General features: G+C 42.0%; 1 protein-coding gene across 1 annotated transcript; it reads left to right on the top strand.

Moving 5' to 3' along the window:
* Window positions 1-2,185: 2,185 nt before the first annotated feature.
* KLHL42 (kelch like family member 42) lies at window positions 2,186-21,593 on the top strand. Its single transcript, XM_016134089.2, has 3 exons — window positions 2,186-3,542; window positions 12,038-12,231; window positions 16,412-21,593. Exons 1-3 carry the CDS (start codon window positions 2,671-2,673, stop codon window positions 16,861-16,863), a joined length of 1,518 nt encoding a protein of 505 aa, XP_015989575.1. The 5' UTR covers window positions 2,186-2,670; the 3' UTR covers window positions 16,864-21,593.
* Window positions 21,594-24,292: the final 2,699 nt, after the last annotated feature.

Here is a 24,292-nt window from a genome sequence, read left to right as displayed (position 1 = left end):
TATAAAATTATGCCTCCAGTTATATGTAAGCAATATTTTCATGAAGCTTGGAAATGGCATTTTTGGTCTTTTATAAATAAAGGAATTTATATTGCTCTAACTTCATATTTCTAGCTTAACAGAAAACTTACTGTGTGTTACTAAAATGATTTGATCTTTTAAGATGCTTCCAATTTTAAATGATATTATCCTGTTGGGGACAAATAGCTTACCTGATCAGTGTCCAGCATTGTCAAACTAACACCCCAGATTCCTTGTCCAAGTTGATCTTGCTCTGATATTACTGTGTGAGAATTGCCTTTCTAATGCACATCCTTCTTTGAGTGTGAGTTTTTTGATCTGGTTTTAAAAGGCAAGAAGATACCAGTCTGAGGCATATCTATGACAGTTGAAGAACAAAAGCATCCATTGGTGAAAGATTCGAAAGGGATGGAGGAAAGACTAAGAGACTATTCTTCTTGCCTTACTCACTGAATCTGGCATTGTGGCTGGCTGACGGAGGCACAAATAAATCCCAGGTCCAAGTCTTTCTGATACAGGGGGCTCTTCCCAGCGCAAGTTCCCCAGCTAAATGCCTCATGCTGGACATGGCAATTTACCTTCCCAAAGAGGTTGCTAAATTCATGGTCACTCACCCCCAAAGAAACTTAGAATGTGTCAACTGCACTCTCATTGAGAACAAGTGTGAGGGATCCCTGTGAGAATGGAGTTTTATCAGTAATGATTTAAAGGCCAGGTGAAACAAGGTGAAAAGCTACAAGCTTTTCAGTCTAACAGAAAGAGGCAAGTCAGTCATAGATCCATCTGTTTCCTTCACTTTTCTCAGGGAGGCCAGAATCTACTAGAATTCTATGTCTTTAAAATTTTAGTTCCTTATTCATGGCATATTATAAAGAAATTAATGGATGACATTACTTCACTGTGAAGCAGCTAAATTACACAGAAAGAAGCACAAATGTAACTGAACAATGTATTGAAAGGATTTCTTGTTTTACAGATAGGGCTTTCTTCTGTGGTTTTTCACCCTTCCCCCGTTGTAACATAACATGTTAATCAGCGTCGTAGGAGGTATCTTCTGTTTGAAATAGGGTAAATGTATTTATGAAGAAATTATTTAACAACTTGTCATTCAAGAAGAAAGCTGAAGCTTGTAATAAGAAAAAGTCCAATCATATACTCTCTCCAAGTTGAGGATTATTATAGTTGGTTCTCAAATCTTGATCTGGGAAAGTTTTCAAGGGTTTTTTGTAAGATAAGAGTGAACACACCCTCTGCTCCCTCCCAATCCTATCTCTTCTTCTACTCAAAGGTAACCTAACAATACCCACCTCCGCAGGATTAATTCATATCTTGTGAGCAATACAAAGTCCTTCATATTATTTGGGGTGAGCTTTCTATTTGCAGTGTTTGGTGAAGGAGGATGGAGAAGAAGTAACTCCTAAGTCCTCGGACTGTGAGGCCAGGGGTAGGGGAAGGAAGGGTTATGAGGGTGGCAACTAAAGCCACCATGCAAGCAAATATGAGCAAAACTGGTCCGACCTTATGCCCACAGCTAACATTCCGTTAAATGAAGTAGGAAAAGAAATGACGTTCCCATAAGTTAGAAAACACTTTGAAAGCATGTGTTCTAATTTCATTTAGTTGAGCTTTACTTCTTTCTTTTAATAGCTTAAGAAGATAACGGGCCCAGCCGCAAATACAAGCAAGCTCCTCTGCTTCCCAAACCTTTTCATCGGGTGCACCCATGCACTGAGCCCTGCAGAACCTGCTGCCATCTGGCTGGGATTTTTTTGTGTGTTTTGTTTTTTTCCCTGCAAGATGGCTCCTACCTACACAATGACCATTCCTAAGACTCAGCTCTAGGTGCCACCTACATGTCCAGAGTTGGCCAGTGACCCCCGGACCCCTGGGACATCAAACAGGACTGATGGCCAGATGGGCGATACAAGATGTGATGCCCCTTTGACTCGCCGGACCCCAGACTTTCTTCATTTTTTATCTCCCACGCTCCTTTCTTTTGCCTTTTTCCTTCCCCTCTTGGAAAGCAGCGTGGAAGAAAAATCAGACTGGCTTCCTCCGGCCTCCTGTCCTGCGCGAGCCTCGTTGCAGAACCCGGCAGGCTGCAGAGTCGCTCCGCCCGGCGTGCGGGGGAGGCTGCGGGGCCGCGCCTTCCCGCCTTGCGCCTCCCGCCTCCCGCCGCCCGGGCCGCCGAGGCCCGCAGGCTCCCAGCCCTCCCCGAAAGCCGGATCCAGTCGGCAGGTCTGACGGGCGGCAGGGGTCCTGCGGGCGGAAGTGCGACGTGCGGCGTGGGAGGAGGCTGCAGGCTGCAGGCTGCAGGCTGGGGGCTGGGATCCCCTCCCGGCTGCGCGGCCCGCGACGAGCCGGCCCTTTTCGGGAGCTGAGCAGGGCCAGAAGCGCAGGGCCGCCGCGCTGGGGGAGCGAGGCCGAGCCGCCGCGCCTGGGCCCCGGAGGAGGGGTTGCCCCGGGGGCCGCAGCCGCGACCCAGACAGGCCGGGCGAGCGCGGGAGGCAGCAGCGGGCGGCCCTTCGCCGGCCTCCTCCTCCCCGCGCCGGCCCGCGCCGCGCCGCACCCGGACCCCGGCGAGCGCGGGCGCTGGGAGCCGAGCGCGCAGAGCTGGCGGGCACCCCCGCGGCCCCCGGGCCCCCAGCCATGTCGGCGGAGGAGATGGTGCAGATCCGCCTGGAGGACCGCTGCTACCCGGTGAGCAAGAGGAAGCTCATCGAGCAGAGCGACTACTTCCGCGCCCTGTACCGCTCCGGCATGCGCGAGGCCCTGAGCCAGGAGGCCGGCGGCCCCGAAGTGCAGCAGCTGCGCGGCCTCAGCGCCCCGGGCCTGCGCCTGGTGCTCGACTTCATCAACGCCGGCGGGGCCCGCGAAGGCTGGCTCCTGGGCCCGCGCGGAGAGAAGGGCGGGGGAGCAGCGGAAGAGGAGGAGATGGACGAGGTGAGCCTGCTGTCCGAGCTGGTGGAAGCGGCCTCCTTCCTGCAGGTCACGTCCCTGCTGCAGTTGCTGCTGTCCCAGGTGCGGCTCACCAACTGCTTGGAGCTGTACCGCCTGGCGCAGGTGTATGGGCTGCCCGACCTGCAGGAGGCCTGCCTGCGCTTCATGGTCGTCCACTTCCACGAGGTGCTGTGCAAGCCCCAGTTCCACCTCCTGGGGTCTCCTGCTCAAGCTCCAGGGGATGTCACCCTGAAGCAGAGGCTGAGAGAGGCTCGAATGACTGGGACTCCTGTCCTGGTGGCCCTGGGGGATTTCTTGGGGGGACCCTTGGCCCCTCACCCCTACCAGGGAGAGCCCCCGTCCATGCTCAGGTATGAGGAGATGACTGAACGTTGGTTCCCGCTGGCAAACAATCTTCCTCCCGACCTGGTCAATGTCAGAGGTTACGGGTCTGCCATCCTGGACAACTACCTCTTCATAGTGGGCGGGTACAGGATCACTAGCCAGGAGATCTCTGCAGCGCATTCCTACAATCCCAGCACCAACGAGTGGCTCCAGGTGGCCTCCATGAACCAGAAGAGGTAAGCACCTAGCAGAGCACTGCTTCTTTCTCATTCATTCATTCACTTTTTCATTAATTCATTCCCCTGATGTTTACGGAGCAGTCACAGGAGGTTGTACTGAGGTGGAGATGACATCTCCAGGAGTGTTGCTGGCCTTGACTCTGGCAAAGTTCCCAGTGAACTAAGAACTTTCAAGGAAGAGGAGACCAGGGTGAGGTCAACTAACTGAGTAGTTTCCTTACAGGTATTGTGTCTTTAGGCAGCCTGCTTTCTTTGCCTCCAAACATGTTGTGGTTTCCTAGAGAGATACTTAAAAATTGTCACTAATTTTGCTTTTATTTTTACCATTTTTATTTTCTAGGATCTGATCATGACACACGGACAGTAACCTGTAACACTAACTTTGGGGGATTTTTTTGTTGTTAATGACTTTGAAGCCTTCCACACTTGGGCACCAATCTATGGCCAGGAGATAATCAATAGAATTGTATTAATATTTGCTATATATTAGTAGGGTTGCCTTTCTCATTTTTTATCTTCTTTTTTTGCATCTCACTTCCTCCCCAGGCAGTCATCATTATTGACCCACAGCTTGAGCCTGGAAGTGGTCACCTACACTATTAGAATATTTCCACCCACCCTGGCCTTTTCCATCTTGCAAATTCCTCTCACCATGAACATGGGTTACTTAAAGAAAGAAAGAGAAAAGGGGGCGATTAGGGGAGTAGATAAAGGAATTAGGGAAGGAATAGGAAAACAGAGCAAAGAGCAAACACAGGAAGAAGTGGTAGGAAGTAAAGATGGTAGGGCCCAGGATGGCCCAGAGCCATTCAGAAGTCGGGAGAAGAATCAATGTAACCCAATAAAGGACAAGAAATACCCTTTCTTTTGGTCCACCTGTACCCATCTCCAGCCCCACTAGACTTTCTGTCCGGAAGTGTGGAACAGGGAGTTGGGGGACTCACTTTCTATCAAAGAAATTCTTAATAGGAATGGGGAGGCCATTACACGTGTTTACTTGGCTTGAGGATCCTTCCCAGGTCAGTGGGAAATATTGGCTTTTTTTCTCTTATAATATAAAATTCATTTTGGAAAGCCTGCTTCTTTAATGATGATCAAAAATAATACATAAAAATGGAAAAGAATAAAGGAGCAGAAAGTCTCGCTCCTACTCCCTCCTTCTAGAGGCAGTAACCATGTACAGGTTGACGTATTTACTTCCAGCCCCTTTTTAGTGTGTTGTTTACACTTTTGAGACGATACCATATTAAAATTTCGTATTCGAAGCTTTTTTAAACAAATTCTAGGAGCTTTATTTGAAGTGACTCGAGAGCATTCAGCGGTTATGAGTTGTGCTCAGATTAGGAGTGGAAGGCCCAGCAAGTCGTATGTCACTTCTACACGTGTCTCCAGCTGTATCAGATGGACATGCTCAACATGCCACCCCTAGCTCCACAACTCAAACACAATACCTTATAAATTCTTCACAAATTTTTGGTAGTCTTTTTTTTCCCCCTAGGAATACTCTTTCTGTCTTCTTTGAAAAAAAAAAAAAAAGATATTCAGGAATACCTAATTAGATGAATATAGGAATGCATAATTCGATGAAATGCAAATTATATGAAAAACTATAGAGTAAAAGATGAGTCTGTAGACATAAGTACATATATTTATAAACTATACATGTGTAGTCATATAAATGTAAGTATGTTGATAGTGTTTAACAGGGAAAAATATATATGCATATATATGTGGGGGTGTGTATGCAACGTATGTGTATTTTTACTCAGATTTATGAGGTTATGTTGGTTATTATGGAACTTAATGTTTCTACTTAACAGTATACTGCATCTGAAAGGTTTTTTTTTTGTATCAACAAATATAAATTCACTTCATTTTTGTTAATGGCTTTGTAATAGTTCATTCAGGCCATGGCCATACTATAATGTAATTAGTCCTTCCCTTATTCTTGAGCATTTAGATTGCTTCCATTTGCCATTATAAACACTGCTATATTGAACATCTTGGTATATTTTTGCATTTCTTACTAGGCTTATTAGAGTTAGTTCTATATAGCAAATTCCTGAAATTCCTGGATAAGTGAGGCAAAGTGTCTGTACATTTAAAATTTTGGTAGCTCCTGCCAAATTGCCCATCCACAAATTATTCTAATTTCCTCTGCTATCAACAGTGTTTGAACTTGCCAGTTCCACATACTCTTGCCAAGACAAGATGTTATCATTTATTTTTACCAATCTGAGGGGCGAAAACAGTGATGCGAATGTTTCTGATTCAGAGATTATTCTTTTTGTATGATTATTAGCCCTTTGTATACTTTTGTAAGTGGCCTTTACTAATTTAAAAAAAAAATTGGCTTGTTTATCTTTTTCATATTTATTTAGGAAGTCATATGTATGTAGATATTAATGTCTCTTAGGTAATGTTGCACATGTTTTCCCCTGCCTTTATTTTATTGTAAAGTTCAAAAATGAAATGCCTGAAGTGATTGGGTTGGTAAAATCAATGAATTGGGGGTGGGAATTAGGATAGACCAGAGAGCAACCGCCCCACCACAAGAGGGCTCCACTTCTCAGCCACAGCTGGTTATTGCCAAGAGGAAGTGAGGAAAGGTGTTGCCAGACTTTCAGATATCCAGATTTTTAAAATTTTTACTCCATTTAAAAAACAAACACATCAACAACAACAAAACCTTGTAGACCCAACAGAGGCAGGCCAGACCTGGCCTTGTGAGCCTCCAGTTTGGGACTTCAGATTTATGGTGTGTGCTTATATGAAGAAATGTAAAATTATTTTGTAGTCAGACTTGTCATGTATATCCTATAAACTTTTTATCTTGCCTAGAAAAGGATTTTATAAACTAAGAATATATAAGTACTTACCGATCTCATCTATTTTATAGTTTTGTCTTTTTGCATTTAAATCTGAATCTCTTTGGGATTTTTTTTTTCATATAAAGTATAATATAAGATTATAACATATTTTCTAAATGTACCAGTAACCTCAGTCCTTCTCACTGTGATTTGCAAAACCTAGTTATCATATGTTCATTTTCCTGTTTTTAAATTGGCAGATTGGCCATTCCCATATCAGTAATACATTCTAAAATTACTGTAGCTTGGTAATCTATTTTATTTATTGTCTGGTAGAACAGAGACTCCCTTTGTTATTTTGTTTTATTTTAATTCTCATGCCTATTTTTTTTTTTGCACATCTTTTCCAAGTAAACTTTAAAACCAGCTTGTCAAGTCCCATTGGAATTTTGATTGAGATTACATAGTATTGATAGATTAATTTGGAGGAGGATTTACAGTTTTATAATATTTTACAGGTAGAAAATGGTTTGTTTTTCTAGTATTTATTTAGGTCTTTTGGTCTTTTAGGAAAAGTTTCTTTTATTACCTTTGTAGAGTCTGTATATTTCTTGTTAGGATTAGTCTTAAATATTTTCTATATATTTTTTTCTGCACAGTTACTTTTTCCATTCTATTTTCTAATTGATTTTGGATACCATATTGGGGTTTGTACCCCTCTTTATCTGTCTCATGCTTTGATTCAGATCTGACATAATCTCAACTAGGAGGCCCTTCCTGAACCTCAGTTTGGTTAAATGGTCAAACTCTGCTCCTCTAGCATGCTTCCCCCACTTGAATTGAGATTTTTTGTTTATGTTTGTCTCTCTTCCTCCTAGTCAGGCCCAATTACCTACTCAATGCTTATATTTTCCTACTGCTAAGATGGGGTCCAAAAACAATAGCTGCTTGAAATGCGTGGTTCGTTGAATTGTGGCATATATTTTTATATTATTGTACTAAAAGTCAATGTATAATTTTATATTCTTTTCAAATGTAACTGAACTTTTTTTTATCTTATAAGTCATCATAGTTATTTAGAACAGCTGAAAAATAATAGATAACATTTAATTGAACATTTACTCAGTTCTCATTATTGTTCCAACTACTCTGCATGGTTTTGCCTCACGTATTCTTTGCACGGACGTACTAGGCAGGTTCCTGTTTTACAGAGGCAGAAGCTGAGACACAGAAAGTTCAGTAGATTGCTCAAGGTGTGTGATCAGTAGCATAACCAAAATGTAAATGTTCATTAACTAGGTATAAATGTTTAGATTATTTACAAGTTTTGTCTTGTAGACTGGCAGTGACCATCTTCATATAGATTTACATTTTTTCCTTTTAAAAATTATTTTCTTCCACAAAATGGAGCACAGATATTTCGTGGTACTGTGCTGTTTCTTAAAATTTCGTCATGTGTGCCTCAGATGCACTACAGCCTTTTGTCCAGCATTTTTGTAGTCATCGTTGGATAAAAAACAAAGATGACATGGTTCCTGCCTGCAAGGAGTTTATTATTGAGTTTCAATGATGAGATAAGTTAAAATGAAACATACAAAGGGGTTTTTCCTGGGTAATGCATTCAACACAGGTTCCAGAAACACTGGAGGAAACTTAGAACCCAGAGTGAAAAATGGCCAATTTTACACAGCATTTCACATCCACCTTGATTTACTGCCTTGGGAACATATCTGTACTGTGTTACTTTGACAAAGATGTCAAATGCAGAGCAAGCAGCCTGCTTTCCTCAGACACTGGACAGTGCAATGATCCCAGAATCTTAAATAGCAAGAGACAGACAAGAACTCTAGGATTGGGAGATTTTATAAAGCCCTTTATAGCCTGGAGAACGTGGTGCTATGTGACCAGCAGCAGCTAAGAAATGTTTAGTGCTATGCCCACATCCTTGAAAATGGCAATATGGATACAAATCACTCTTTGAGAAGATGCTTTAAAGCCCAGGTATTCAACATTCTCATGAACAGGGATTTGCTCTCAGGAGTTGTCTGGACAACACTTCACATGTAAAGGCTTGGGTGCCCACAAAACTGCATGCTTTGCCTCCTCACTTTAATCAGTAATAACTTGCGGAAAGTGGCCACTGGGGCTGCAGTCAGTTCCTTAATTTCTCTATTTCTGAAGTTGTCTCTAGTCCCTTCCATTCCCTGCACTTTTGCTCTGAAATAGGAGTTGGGGTGTGTGTTCCTGATCAGCGTGTGAATACAGCAAGGCTAGGGGAGAGACTGTACAGTCTCCTGGCATTAGAGTTGTCACACTGAGCTGTCCTCTGTCCTCTGAGCCAAAGTTTAGTATTTTAGAGCATTTTTAGAGGTGTGCAGCCATCTGGAGATTTTGTACTCTATGGTTATGTTGCAGTGGAGCCTGAGAATAGTGTGAAAGAAAGAAAACTTATGTCTTTTCATCCCCCTCCCCCAATTTTGGCCAACAGTTTAAAGTGCTTGGTGCACTGGAGTTTCTTGGAGATGGTAGTAGGTAGAACCTGCGACTACTGTTTTCTATCATTTCCTCTCTCCCCTTCCTGTTCCCTGGGGGAGGTGAATGCTTAGGGAAGTGGCAGAAAGTAGTCAGCAGAGGGGGAAAGAGGAGACAAAGAGACCTGGATGGTCCACAGACTGTACATTCCTTTTCTTAGTGGCTGAGAAAAGACTTGAGAAAGGATCTTGCAGTTTCACTCTGATTTTCACTGTAATGGTAACAAACTTGTATTCAGCAAGTCATGACAACGGTTTACATTTCTTGAGCTCTTACTCTGGGCAGCATATTGTGGTCACTACTTTAGTTATCACTTCCTATTTCATGCTAACAGCATCTCCGAGAGTTGGGTATTATTACTGGTCCCATTTCCCCCAAGGAAAACTGAGGCTCAACGAGTTTAATTACCTTGCACATAGTCACAGGCCCAGTACTCTAAGCCACTCAGACATCTGTGCCATCCTGCCTTCCTGCAGTTGGATACAACTGTTGTTAAGCATTGATATCTGTGCACTGGTGTTTATCCTGTTTCATGTTATTTAGCTTTTAAGGATTTAAAGAGCTTTTTGTTTCTTCTAAGTGAAGTAGAAATTAAGTCGTCTAATTTTTCTCACTTTCATTTCTATTTACTGTAAGTCAAGTATGTAGCTACAACAAATTATTTGCTTAAAAAATTTTTTTCGGCCTCCTGAATGTATCATGTCAGGGATCCACATTAAGAAAACACTGCAGAGATGATAATTTTTAAAGTCATTGATAGCTTAGATTCATAACTTTACCATTCAGGCAGTGAAGAGTGGAAGAATTATTTTCAGAAAGTTGGAAATGAGGCTCTAAATGGCAAGAATTTATGGACGAGAGAGCACTTTGTGCAGAATCCCAGCATGCATTGCGGCCAGTAACTGTTGCGTTTGACAGATGAGAAACCGACCCTCCTGAAGGAAAGAAACTTAGGCTTATGGCAGGCAGGAAAGCATTCCCTCTAGTGACGTGTTTCTGCAAGTGTTACCCTTTTCAGCTCTTACTATATGTGATATGGTGCTTTTCTTATCCCCACTTCATACTTGGGGAAACTGAGGCTCAGATAAATTGAAATGCAGTGACTTGTAGTGGAGCTGAGATTTCCCTGTACAAGCCTGGGCTCATAACCTTTAGCATTGTGCCTCTGCATTATGTGGTCCGTTTGGGGGTGGCAGTTTTATCTTAAAATAAATTCAGTGTTGAAAATGTTTCCCTTCTTTTCAAGTGAATTCGAGCATGTTGGGGTCTGGAGAGATGGAATTTGCTTTTAACTGCCTGTTCATTCAGCCTCAAAAAGAAGCCCCTTCCGTGTTTGCTTAGGACAAATGATTATGCTGGGTGAATACTAAAAACTGTTTTGATCTGACAAAATTTACTATCTGTGTATCTATGAGGAGCAAAAACAAATTGTGGGCTAGTAAAATTTAGTGCTTATTTTCAAGCTTTATTTCCTTTGGGTCCTCAAATTTGCACAAATAGAGAGGCCATCATGGTCATATTTTAAGGACCATTGGCAGTAAGGTAAGCAACACAAACCAGGGACCCCCCAGTAACTGCCACCCCTGCGAGGTCTATTGGCATGAAAAATGGAATGGCTGGCTGGGTTTAATGGACAGTATGGGGTTCTTGATGAAGAGTATTCACTCTCTGATTTGAAAACCAAATCTAAACTAAAGCACATTGAAATATAAACATTACAAGCACCTTTAAAAAGTCTTAATGTTTTCGTAGGTGGCTATCACCACTCACATACATTCTATGTCACGATGCATCAGTGTGTATTAAACAGCAGTTAGGAGATCAGGCCTGTTCATTGCTGCTCCTTAGACTATCCTCTTACATACTTTTGTTCATCTGCAGTCTCTATCCTCATTGTTTTTTCTTAGGATACTGTTACTTTGGGAGAAATCATTGTGTTGGTGCTTAAACGTGGCCTCCAAATTGATCTAGTCCAGCTTCTTTATTTTAAATATTAGAAAACAGAGAAATTGTAATGCTCGTGTCTTACCTCTGTGCACTACTTTCTGATAAACCATCAGCTCCAATTGCTTTGATCCCCATGCTAGAGAGGAGGAAATGAAGTGGTTGGGTCTGGGTTGGAAAACTGGTTATCGGCAGAGCTGGGATTAGAATCTGGGTGTCCTGATTGTGCCCCAGATCTTTCCTTTGTATCATGCTGCTGCTCATAGTCTTGTAGACTTGAGACTGTTGTACATATCATAGTAGACTGACCAGCAAGCACTTCCAAATATTTATCCTTCCTGCCCATTAATCCCTGTGTGCTGCAATGAAACATATTAACTTTGCCTTTTTAATTCAAAAGTCATAATACTTTTATCTAGTGTCTGAAGCCAATGAGCAGCATTTAATTCTGTTACTGAATATGGGACTTGAAACCAGTATATTTTTTTAAAAAAAATTATTTCATGTTATGCTAAGTGAGTGAGCACTGGTTGATACAAGTCTTTGTTGAGTTAACATGTATAAATACCGTAACAATGCTGGAGCAAAATATTTTTAATTAGTTCAGAGGCCACCTCATATGTTATGAAGCACCATAAAGGATGCCTTCTTTTGGAGGAGTGAGGAGCCCTGCTCTTGGGTAAGCTCATGGTAATGGGGTCTCTGAACCAACCTTTAGCAACCACACTTTGCACATGCCTGGGTGTGTAGGCCGTGCTGGTGTGTACCGGGGATGGAGCCTACCCACACTGTAGGAAAAGTGAGATGAACATTCTGAGTAGAGAGACAAGGGAGTGGGGTGTTTGCTTTTCTCCCTGACCACTTGCTCTTGCTCCTGAAAGAAGGTTTTCAAAGAGTTTAGTGTATGCAAAGTGTCTTTGATTCTTGGTATAAGGCTGAGCAAGATCAGTTTTTGTTATATCGAATCGCTTATCTTCAATTGCAAGAGTTAGGAGAATGCACCATTCTGTGGACTTTGGGGGACAAGAGTGAAATTTGAGATGCCATTTGGTCATTCTTCTGTCCTAGGCGGAATGGCACTCAGTTTGGAGGGCTAATTTCCTTCACGTGTCCAACAGATTACACATTCTGCTTTAGCAGTCCGTGCTATTGTCTTCTTAATGATTGCAAGAACTGACTTTGTGGGCCCTTGTGTTTCTCTTTCAGGTCTAACTTCAAACTTGTGGCTGTTAATTCAAAACTCTATGCCATTGGTGGGCAGGCCGTTTCTAACGTTGAGTGTTACAATCCTGAGCAGGATGCGTGGAATTTCGTGGCACCCTTACCAAATCCTCTGGCTGAGTTCTCCGCATGTGAATGTAAGGGGAAGATTTATGTCATTGGAGGATATACGACCAGAGGTAAGTGAAGGGGCCAAGTAATTGGTGCTCATATACGTAAGCTTTGGCAGCCTGGGGGAGGGCAAGGGTGCCAGGGGGGTGCTCTCGTGTGCCTGAGTGTGATTCTGTGCATTACACACTGTATGTTTACGTGTCTGGAAGGAAGCAAGTCCTGTATGACAGGAGAGGTCTGGAAAGGAGGGGCGTTTGGTGCCTTTGTGTGAGCGAGCAAGTCGAACGGGGGTAGGGGGAGCTGTGAAGCAAATCTGTATTTTCTTTCTGCTCTGGAAACCAGGCTCGTAGTCTGTCATCTTATGACTCGGCTGGGTAACTCTCATCCTTCCCCCCGACACACACCGAGTCCTCCCCACCCAGAAGTTTAGGGCCAGAGTGTCCTCACAGATCTTTGGTTTCGTCTTCTCCCTTCTCGAGCACTTAGGTCTGGGCTGTTCTTGTTCACACATCATAGGAGGAGCAAGAACACAAATGTGAGAGGCTTCTTTCCTGGTGGGAGGTAGTCGTGCTATTTATTAAACTGTACGTATGTGTTTTCCACATTTTTCAGTGAGCGTTTTATAGTTAATAATTTGGAAATAAAAAGTTTCTCCAGCAGGCTTTAATACTGGTGTTCTTGGTAGGAAGCTTCCTAATTGATAGTGATAGGAAAAACGTGGTTGTGATAAGAAGGACGATGGGGGACCACCAGGAAGAGGGGTGCCTTTCCTTTTCTCTCGCCCCCCGCACTTAAAGCAATTGTTTCTAAGTTAGCTCCTGGCCACGGAAACATTTCTTTATTTGGTCTGTTTGAATGTGTGATGCCCAGAACTTACAGAAAGAGTCTAACTGCACTCTTAGAGGTCCCACTGCATCCGGCATAGTGAAACAAGCTGTCACTCCTCACTGGTATGATGTGGGCAGGACAGAGCTCTCTCGGGCTGATAAGAAGCTTGGAGAAATGATGCCGGTGGCTCCAGTAGGCTGCATGTGACTGTGTATAACTTTGTAAAGGACAGAAGTCCACAGGCTAATATAGTGTAGGTGACTAAAATTTTTTCACCATAACCAAATATGCCTTGTTTAAGGGATTTATGTTAGAGAAAAAAGTTAAATGTAAGGTGTTTTATGAGTACTTGATTTACCTTTTTTTTTTGTGGCAGCAAAAGATTTTGGTGAACACTTCTGGAGTACTTCTAAACAGTTGATTTGGTGGGGAGGATGGTCAGTGGTGTTCTAGTTTCCCAGGACTGATTTAACAAGTGACCACAAACTTAATGGCCTAAAACAACACGTGTGTTCTCTCACGGTTCCGGAGGGTTCAGAAGGCTGAAATCCAGGTGTCGGCAGGGTCGTGCTCCCTCTGAGGGCGGGACTCCTTCCTTGCCTCTTCCTGCTCTGGTGGCTCCAGGTGCCCTTGGCTAGTGTCGTGTGACGCGTCTCTGCCTCCGTCTTCACAGGCCTACTCTTCTGTGTGTACCTGTGTCTTTCCCTGTCTACCTCTCACGAGGACACACTCTTCATTGGATTTAGAGCCCACCGGGTAATCCAGGAGGATCGTGTCTTGATATTCTTAACTACATCTGCAAACCCTTTTTCCAAATAAGGTCACATTTGGAGGTTCCGGGGGTTAGGAGATGGACATACCTTTTTGAGGACACCATTCAGCTCACTCCTAGCAGTATGTCTGTTTATGCTTGGAAGGAGAGGCAGTGATGAGGAGTGCGTGGGAGCAGTGAGTTTTTTTTTTTTTTTTTTTCACTGCAAAGTTACTTCCCTTTTGGAGCTATTCCCATTGTCCCTCTTTAGTGACTCTGCACTAAAGATAATTACCGGCCTTTTCTTTACAAATAATTGAAAAAAATGAGACCTAGCAGTCATTTCTTCTACTTTCATCAGTGGTGTTCAGGTTACAGGGGTCAGCTTTATATGCTTAACTAAACAACAGCCTCCAGAGAATTCCTGTGTGTGTCTTTTCTCCTAGGGAAGTAAAGACCGTTATTTGCTTGTGAACATCTCAAGAATTCTGATTCCTCCCTCAAGTTTGTAACACAGAATACACCCTGTGGGCTGACATAATGCACATGTATCTCTTGGCTTCTCTGTTAACCAGGAGCTGTGACGCACTAATAGCCAGCACTGTAACCCGAAGAGTACTCTGCTGGTAGATTTCCTAGTTTTTCCATGACCTTGGCTGAGTAAATGTTCTTTAGATTTGACCTGGAAAACCCTTGCCTGTGTGTTTTCTAGTTTCAAAAGCCACTACTAATGTACCTTTTTCACTCGGGCCACCCACTGTGATTCCTGTCCCAGTTTCCCCAAGCCAAATACCCATGATGGGATGGTTAGGTGATGTGAGTGGATGGGTGTTTGTGTAAGCCCTGAAAACTAGTTTTCTAAGATGAGAGGGCAGGGCAGTTACTTGTATTCCAAAGCCTCCCTCCTCCTCTGCTTCTACTCTTCCCAGCATTTCCTAATAGTTCTTTGTACTTAAATCATAATTGTCATGAAAAGAAATTCAGGACTTAAAGTTGTGTTCTTAGCCCGCCGACGTCTTAAGTTAGGCGAGACTTTTAAAATTTAACAAGTAGTAGTTCATGATTTTTATAATAACTGTTTGATTATTTTAATTATTTAGCAGGCACTTAAATATAAAGAAATTCAATTCTAGTAAGAGTAACAACTAAAGAGAAGAAGGGTGATTTGTTAAACTTCAGAATCAATACTAAATGTAAAAGTGAAAAGATCCTTCAACTCAAACCACCTCATCAGGTCTGAGCCCTTGTTGGGTGAGGAGAGAAAACATTTACAGAAGACCTGGAAAGACCTTCAGACCTGAAACTGAGAAATACATTGAAGCCTCACTAGAATAAGGTCTTTATTCATGCAGTGAGAAGCCAGGTTACTAAGGAGCACTTTTTGATAGGTTAGTGACCAAACTCCCTTTCACTGTCTCCTAACAGGAGCTGTATTACAATGGCTACAATAAAAACAAATATAGAGAGGAATTAGTGTGGGTGGGAAACAGGAGGACGGTTCCCTAAAGCTGTAACAATTCTGAAATTTCTACAGATTGGGGACATGTGCACACACAGGCTCGCTCTCCTTTCAGGTCCTCCATGCCCTCTTAGGAGGCACTGGACTCGGTACCAGACACGGTGGTGGAGCTCTTTGATCACCGCTGACTACGGGAGTCTCAGGAGCAAGTGCTGCTACTAGCTTCTGCAGCAATCAAACTATTTTAGTAATGTGTCAGCTCCCAAGTTGAGCTGTCTCTTATACTGATAGATTTTGCTATTTGTTTAAAAAATAACAACAAACAGAAAGTTCCTTCTTTCTGATAACTCAGAGCATTTTTTTTTTCTCTGCTGAGGCTAAAATATTCCATTTTTTTCCTCAGGGAGAAAAGAAAAGGGGGAAAAAAGAACAATTAAAAAAAGAAAAATGATAATAGATATTTTAAATTTCACAAGCATTTTTTTGAAAAGAGCAGAAAACGTTTTTCCTTAAAACACTGTTAATTCAAAATAAAGTCGGAGCAGTCTTTCATCTCCTGGCTGACTTTATTCACGCGATGGCTAACCTCCTGTGAGATAGGCTGGGGAGAGGGAAGGGCCTTTGCCAGTGTGTCTCTGGTGTCAGTCACAGTTGAGAAACAAAATCGCCAAGCGATTCTATGGCTCGAACGCCAGGTGAGAATTGCTTTTCTCTTGCATTTCTTGCATTTTTCTTGACTTTATGTCCTCTCCTTTAGACAGCTCCTGAAGATCCTGCTTGGCTCACTTGTCTTGTTTATAGTAGAATTCATTGTCAAGAATAGATCCTCTGTATTAAGGAGCCAGTAGTTCCGCAGATGTTGATGAGGGTTCTGAGGCTCCTGTTCTCTTTACATTAGGCTGGTGGTTCTGAAAGGTGCCAGGGAGGAGGGGATGTGCTCAAAGCACAACTGCTCATCTCCCTGGCCTTACTGGTTCTTAGAGCCTCCCAGGGAGGAGACGTGCTTGAATGCAAGGTGAGTGGGGACAATTCTAAACGCATCTTTTCCCAGCCATTTCCAAAACTGTTTTCCCAACCTCTGCTCCTCTGAAATAGTTTTGCCTCTGCGTTATCAAGTTATTCAGGTGGCGGTAGACATTTACATAGCACCTAGGCAATCAGTGGTGTCACTCCTGGCTGTGTCGTCACTTGGCTTCTTTCTTCATTTCAGACCGGAACATGAACATTTTGCAGTACTGCCCCTCTTCCGACATCTGGACGCTCTTCGAGACGTGTGATGTCCACATTCGCAAGCAGCAGATGGTGTCTGTCGAGGAGACCATCTATATCGTGGGGGGGTGTCTCCACGAACTGGGGCCCAACCGGAGGAGCAGCCAGAGCGAGGACATGCTCACCGTGCAGTCCTACAACACTGTCACCCGGCAGTGGCTCTACCTCAAGGAGAACACGTCCAAATCAGGTCTTAACTTGACTTGTGCGCTCCATAACGATGGCATCTACATCATGAGCAGAGACGTCACCCTGTCAACCAGTTTGGAGCATCGGGTTTTCCTCAAGTACAACATCTTTTCAGATAGTTGGGAAGCGTTTAGGCGTTTCCCAGCCTTCGGACATAACTTGCTGGTTTCTTCTCTTTATCTGCCCAAGAAAGCAGACACATGACTGAATTGACTTAATGTTTAAAAGAAACCTGGTTTGAGACAAAAAAAAAAAAAAAAAAAGTTGTAGTGTCCCATTTCAAGGGAGACTTATTTTTAAAGGGAAAACAGTTAAAGTAGGTCATATATACAACAGCTGTAAATAAGCTTACTTGAACTAATTACTTGAAAACTTGTGGAGAAAAGAGACCAACTTTATTATTTTTTTAATTATTGGTTTTTAAATTATGGGAGCAGATCCATGATAACATTTTCATCCAAATATGATACCCTTAGGCCTGTGACTGAAACTGATCAGCAAAAGGAAGAGTCATCATGTCTGGTTAATAATTGGCATGAATGGTAAAGATGATTTTAAAATCTGTTTTATTTAGGTCACTTGGAATATTATTAGTACCTTAAGTGAGAGATTTCCTTGTTATTAATTTCCTTGACAAACATTTATATTAACACTGTCATTCTCCCCTCGTCACCCCTGATTATACCCACATATACTTCCACTGTGTTTAAAATAGGGTTCTATGTTTAGATATTTTATTTGCACAATACCTTCCAGGAAACTTATAATGATGGAACCCTACAACGAAGTCTTGCAAGCATTCAGTCCTCACCAATACTTGCGTAAAATCATTCTCAACTATTTTTCCAAGTCTTTTTTTTTTTTTTTTTTTGCAGTTATTAATGCTGAGTAAATAGATAGATATAACCTGGCTTCATTTATATGGCAGATTGCAGATTTGTGCGGTCAGATAAGTTACATTGCTAGGCATTCTGTATTGTTTAGAAGAGAGGGTATATTGTTTAAAAGGATGGATATATTTTTTTAAAGTTGAGTCTTAAATTTAAATTCAGATGGAACAGGAAGGAAATACCAAATAAGAAAAACAATGGCCTTTAATAGTTACTTTTATTCAGTGTATTTGACTCATTTCTTTTTTTAAGGTTGAAAAATAACCTTGTCATATTTAGAGCAGGCATCTTTCTGATTTAATTTTAGCCTTTTAATTCCCGCTTTGCTTTTGTGAGGTAAGGTGACAATAGCTGTGAAACATTTGTGCTGGAGAGAAGGGGAGATAGCTTCTGTAGAAGTGGAATGGCATCTGGTGGTATTTCTGAAATTAGGTAAAGAGCTCTACTTGCCTTAGTTGTTAAATCAGATGGAACCCAACTCAAGTAATTGTTTGTTTCAGTTAGTCCGTTGACAAAAGATAAAAGCTTCTGCCAATAGAAATTTTATTTTGAATGAAAAACACTTTCTGAAATTCTCTGATCTTTAGTAATGGAATCAGTTTCATTCCACCTTTTTGTTCTAACCTTCCAGTTACAGTGTGCCTCACTTTAAGAAAGTCACATAGAAAAACTGTCGCTGGCAAATTCGTGCATCCAGCAGACACTTACCGAGTGCCTCCAGGGTGCATTCACTGTGCACGTGTAGTAGAGAGAAGTCACTTACTTCAACAGAGTGCTTCAGTTTTTCAGAAGAGTCACTACAGGGTTTCTTTACCACCATGGCCTCCTAGTAGATTTGAAATAAGGGTATGGTTGTAAAACTTCTATTTGCACAACTTTTCAGGAATACTTCTACTAGGTAAAACGTGTTGAGCCTTTATGGTAGACATGAAGACAGATCTTTGTATCTTGTCGCCAAATAGTCTTATCAGTACTCTGCTTAGAACACTATTTGTAGGTTTCTAAGCCATATCCATTTACTCTCAAATACTTAGCCTGTTATTTTTTTTTTTAAACTCTGACCTGAAATTTTCCTGGGAATGGTACTTTAATAGGTTTATATTAATTTATATTCATTATAGAATTGAATTTCTAGTGACCTATAATTTCATTATAGGTATTTTAAAATCTAATTTATTTTAGATAGTGTAACTTCTGTTGTTACCAAGCTTAACTTTTTTAAGGCTTAACTTTATGTATTTTTAAGATACTAGCTGGTTGCATTAGTTCTGGACAAACAATTGGAGATTAGCTTGTAAATAACCACATTATATAAAATGCAATATTAGTCCTCCCAACCAGTTCACTTCCTGATTGCATTCTTCGAGGTCTGTTTTCCTAATGCCAACAATTAGATTCTTGGACCAAGTGAAGGCGTACTCTGATCCACAAAACTCTTTTTATAAATCAGGTTCCATGTGTGTGTGTGCATTTCTGTGCGTGTGCATGTGTGTGTATGTGTGTGTGTACTGGCAGATAGTAGCGCTCTCTAAGATATACAGACTTCTAACAAGGTTTTGGACTCTGGGCTGCCAGCAGTGCTTGGGCAGGGCAGAGTGTGTAATAGGAACAGATCTGTGGATGTGGGACATCATCCTTCCTGCCATGCACATCAGCTGGGTTCACATTTTGAGGATAATTTTAATTCAGCTTTGTTCTCTTGTTGGTGCCAATGTTATGTCAAAGACTCTACCTGTGATGAAAGCAAAGTTTCTTTGAATCTCCTCATCCCCCAGGATTTTGCTCTTAGATAATATCCTGCTGTTTTCTTCCTTTCTCTAAATGCTTTATCTTTTTTTTTTTTTTTTTTTCTTATTTGTCTGAAATGCCTCTGTAGCCTGCTGACTTCCCACTATGGAGAGGGGAGTTACTGGCAGGACCCCCGCTGGTAGTCATCCTGCCAGAAGCAACTGTTTTACTAAAAAGGGTCTGAGTGGCAGAGAAGGAGTCCTGAGTGTAGATTGGAAGAGGGAGGTTATTGGTTCTTTCTGTTATTCCTTCTGGCTTTCTTTTAAACACCCTTGTTTTCAGAGCTTTCTCCTCTTTGAGTTCTTTAAAAGTTTTTCTGCTGAATGTATAAGAGTTGATTATTTTAATAGTGTTGGTTAAGTCATAACAATGAAGTACTGAGAAGGTTATGGACACTAGTAAGAAATAAGTAGATTAAGGTTAAGCACAAATGCCAAAGAGAGTTTGACTCTGCCATTTTTTTGAACCAAAATCCCAAGTAATTCCAAATGCCTTAGAGACTAATTAAAGTCATACTGAAATGGACAAAGCTCTTTGTCTACAAAGGGAGAAATCAAGTAAATGCCTGTTCTCTCTCAGTAAACGATTATTTATTGAGCATTGTGGATGCCATGTTTTCAAATTTTCAGGTACGGTCATAACTCTACCTGTCTGGCTACATAGGTAAGTTGAATGGAACGGCCTTGGCCTTCTGGTCAACCAGCATTTAATGAGCATCACTTAATGCAGAGGCAGCATAGCAACAGAAAGGTAATAAGAGTGAGTATTGAGTTCCTTCTTGCTAGACCAGAGGTGGGGAGTATATAACATCTGTGCCACCATTCTTTCAAGGTGGTATTAAGAATGAGTGGCACTCCTTTCCTCTGTGCCAGGAATTGGTCTCAGAATCCAGGTCATCATCAATGCTTCCAGGCATCTATTCCCAGTCCATCAGAGAGAGGTGAGGTTTATTTGTCATCCCTGCCTTAGAGGAGTGAATGAATTAGGTGAGTAGATACCACTTAACATAGCTTTGAAAGCAATGAACTGATTCAGTTCAGTTCCCGGGTTCCTGAAAATACTTACCGAATGTCTTATGTGCAAGACAATGCGAAAAACTGGGGATGCAGCTGTAAATAAGCTACCATCCCTGACCTTGAAGAGCTTACTGCTTTACGAAAATGTTCACCTTCACCATAATCGTAACTACAGTATCCTTCTCAAAGATGCCCACTTTTGTCAGGCACCCTGGAGCTCTTTGACCTGGCTGCCCTTTCAGTCCTGGTTTAATCTGCCCTTTGTGTTTACTAACAATCATCATGAACCAATTTTTCTCTAAATCTGAAAATCATGGTTTTTTTTTTTTTTATGATATGGTTTCTTTCTCACTACTTTTCATAGTCTTCTATGTACTTCATTTTTTTTTTAATTGTGTAATCTGCTTTATTTAAAAATACGTACTAAGCACCACAGCCTATCTAGCTGAAGGCTCAGCACCTTGAGCCTGTGAAAAGAAGGAGCAAAGCCAGGGAAGTAAGTATTGGGAGAGAGGCAAGCTGTTTGCATGTGCATTTTAACCTATGCCTTTAAAACACTTTCACAAAAAGTATTAATAAAGAAATGGTCATTTAGACACTAGTCTAGGCTAAAAGTCGGTTGATTTTGTCTTTGTGATAACTATCAAATGCTAGTTTTCCATCCTCATGTTTCATTCACATAAGAGTATTTGTTTTTCATTTTCTTAACTTTGGAACATGATATAAAATGCACACCAGTTTACACATGCTGACTTCTGCACTTGACGTAACCATTTTTATCCATTCCTATAGGAGACAGACTAAATGTAAAAGATGTCAATTCTGAGGAGCAAAAGTGTGTTGAAAATACTTTGGTAGGTTTGGCCGGTGCTTTCTCAAATGGATGTCATAGTTTGTTACTAGTAAAGAAAAGGAAAATATAATTTGTATTATCATGTCATTTTTCTAAAAAAAAAAGTCTTAATAGGGGCTCTTTAGATGTCTCTACAATGTTTTCATACCTAGTAGTCATTTTAGGAAAAATGATAATCTGTAGAATGAATAGTTATGTTTTGTTATGACTGATAACTGTGTTTAAAAGGTTGTATTGAGTCTTCAATTTCACGTGTGGCTTAAAATGTAAACAATATCATATCATTTATATACAATGATGCTTATGAAGCACTCACTGAAAACGTGTTCTTTTTGTGTTTAGAACTATAGAAGAAAATCTCTTCAAATAAAGTAGTTCTAAATCGGTTTTGGTTGTTCATTACGTACTGTGTACCAACCGCGTACTCAGGGCTGCGTCAGAGCTGGAGAAAGTAGGTGAAGCCTGAGACAGGGCCCTGCTGGTGGAGAGCTCCTGGTTTGCAGGGAAAGCCAGACTAACACTGACCAGTCAGCAAGGTGGTCATCCTATTGGAAGGAAGAGCCAAGGCGGGCAGCACAGGTTATAAAGGCTGTTAGAATTTGCAAAAGAGGGATCTGGAAGGAAGCTCTTGGAATCCTTATAATTCCGAATAAAAGAACGAAGTTTAAATCCCGTAGTTTAGCAATTACGGCCCACCATGATCTGTTCCTCCCTAGGTTTTCTAACTCTTCCTACTATTTCCTTTTCAGCACCCTTACCTCCAGGGAAACTGAAACATAACACCTTGATTTTCTATTGTGTTAGTTATCACTGACTGGCTGGGAAGGGATTGGGAGGCCAGTGTCATAAAATGGGGTTTAGTTACTAGACGACATTCTATAGATGTCTATTCCCTTCTGTCCTGTGATGGATGTATGGATGCATATACATGCCCTTCTTACACAATTTTAAGAATGATCCAACTTAAAATCCACCACCCCCTAAAAAAAAAAAAAACAGGCATACTCACCTTTTCCCCAAGTGAAACAGTCAAAAATCAGATTCAGTTACTGCATCCACAGGGACGTCACAGCTCACCGAGTTGCAAGTCTGGGATGATTAGGGGATGTCCATCTCTGCTAAGTCCATGGGTGACCACTCCATTCTGACAATCTAAATTAACAAATAATTTATTTCCTGCGCACCCAGGATACAACAAAACCACACCCAACACTAATTGAGCACTTAACTCTGTGCCAGGAACTCTAAGCATTTTTTATTTAACTTATTTAATCCTCACAGCAATGCCATGTGGTAAATAGGAATATTATCTCCCTTTAGAGTTGGAGAAACTGAGGCACTGCAGGTCACAAATTGCCATTTGGGAAAAAGGAGAAGGGGAAATTGCACATTGGAATCAAAGATCCAAATTGTAACTTTTTTCTATGGGTAGAGTATTTTGGGGTTCAGTGCCCTGGTGGTGGAGTAGGTTTCTGGTCAGCCAGTCAAGTCCATGGTCCTGTTTCGCAGCAGGATGTCCCATGATCATCCAACCTTTTTGGCACCAGGGGCCAGTTCTATGAGAATCTACTCTGGTGCCTGAGTAGGCGTGTGGCAGCCTTCTCCCTGTTGGCATAGTTATGGAAGGTGTGTTGAGGGAGCCTGAGGATTTCTATAAGGCTGAGGAATTCCAGGCCCCTGTTCGCAGGCCATATACATTTCCTTGGTAATAAAACCCCTTTAAAAACATAGTTAGATGCTGGCTGATCTGATATCCGGCAATTCTGTGGGCCACAGGCTCAGATCCTTAAACTGTGAGCCTACCTTTGTGATTTCTGTCTCTCGGCCACAGACTTCCTGGACATACCCTTCCTCTTTACCTTCGTGATTCCAATCTATTCTTCAGCTTTGGGAAAACCTGACACAGTAGGGGTTTGCCTTTGCCAGATTACATTCCAGGGAATGCTACCTTAGTAGAAATGATCACCTCTATGTGGCAGGAGGTGTTGGGGGAAGAAATTCTCACCTTATTTCTTTGCTTTCTCCAAGCCCCCAGTCCTACTATTTGTTCATGCACCTTAGATTGAAGCAAAGACTCTGGCTCTTGCAGTCCTGCAAGGCATATGTTATCTGACCTTTCGCCATCACCTGGCTGCCAGCAGAAGGATTAAAAGTATGGACTCCAGAGTAAGACGGGCTGGGTTTGCTTCCCAGTACTGCCACTTTCTAGCTATGTCGTCGTGGTCAGGTTACTGCACCTTCCTGAGCCTCACTTTCTTTATCTGTAAAGTAGGGATAACAACAGTCTCCAACTCTGTGGGGTTATTGTGGAAACAGAATGAGAAAAGCCATGTAGAGCATGCAGAATGGCATCTGGCACACAGTGTGAAATGAACACGATCTCTTATCACCAAAGCTGTTGCTTGTTTCCTCTGTATCTTTCTTTGAACTGGCTAGTTTGCCTGGCAGCCTATGCCTTTCTCAAAATACCTTACTGCAGATGTCTCCAACCCCCGGGCCACTGGTCCGCTACCCTGTCTGTGGCCTGTTAGGAACCAGGCTGCAGAGCAGGAGGTGCGTGGCAAGTGAGCAAAGCTTCATCTGTATTTGCAGCCGCTCCCCAGCGCTAGCATCACCACCTCAGCTCCATCTCAGATAATCAAGCATTAGATTCTCATCGGAGCACCGGTTCCTGGTGCCAAAAAGGTTGGGGACTGCTGCCTTACTGAATCTGTTAAGAGGTAAACAAATTCCAAGACCCAAATGTGTTTCTACCACTTCTTTCAAAGAACTTACTTGAAGGGTCCGAATCCCAAGATAGAGCAGTGTAATCAGTTGCCTTGCTTCCCACATGAGGATTGGGATAGAGGAATCCTACTTATGACTTCTCTTACCTTGATTTAGCTGGTTCCCTATTTCAGCTTTAGGTAATTTGCAACATCCCATCCCAAGTACCAGACTTTTGATTAAGACTTTGATTAGGCTAATTTGAATCATGTGTCTATGAGTACTGGGAAAATTTCCCAGGGTCGAGAGACAGAAGAAAGACATTGGCAACTTCAAAATTACATTGTTTATTAATGGAACTTATGGACAGAAGCAGTTTC

Source organism: Rousettus aegyptiacus, unplaced genomic scaffold (genome assembly GCF_014176215.1).
Source record: "Rousettus aegyptiacus isolate mRouAeg1 unplaced genomic scaffold, mRouAeg1.p scaffold_m13_p_2, whole genome shotgun sequence".
Classification (NCBI taxonomy): domain Eukaryota; kingdom Metazoa; phylum Chordata; class Mammalia; order Chiroptera; family Pteropodidae; genus Rousettus; species Rousettus aegyptiacus.
This window is presented reverse-complemented; position numbering and strand designations above follow the sequence as displayed.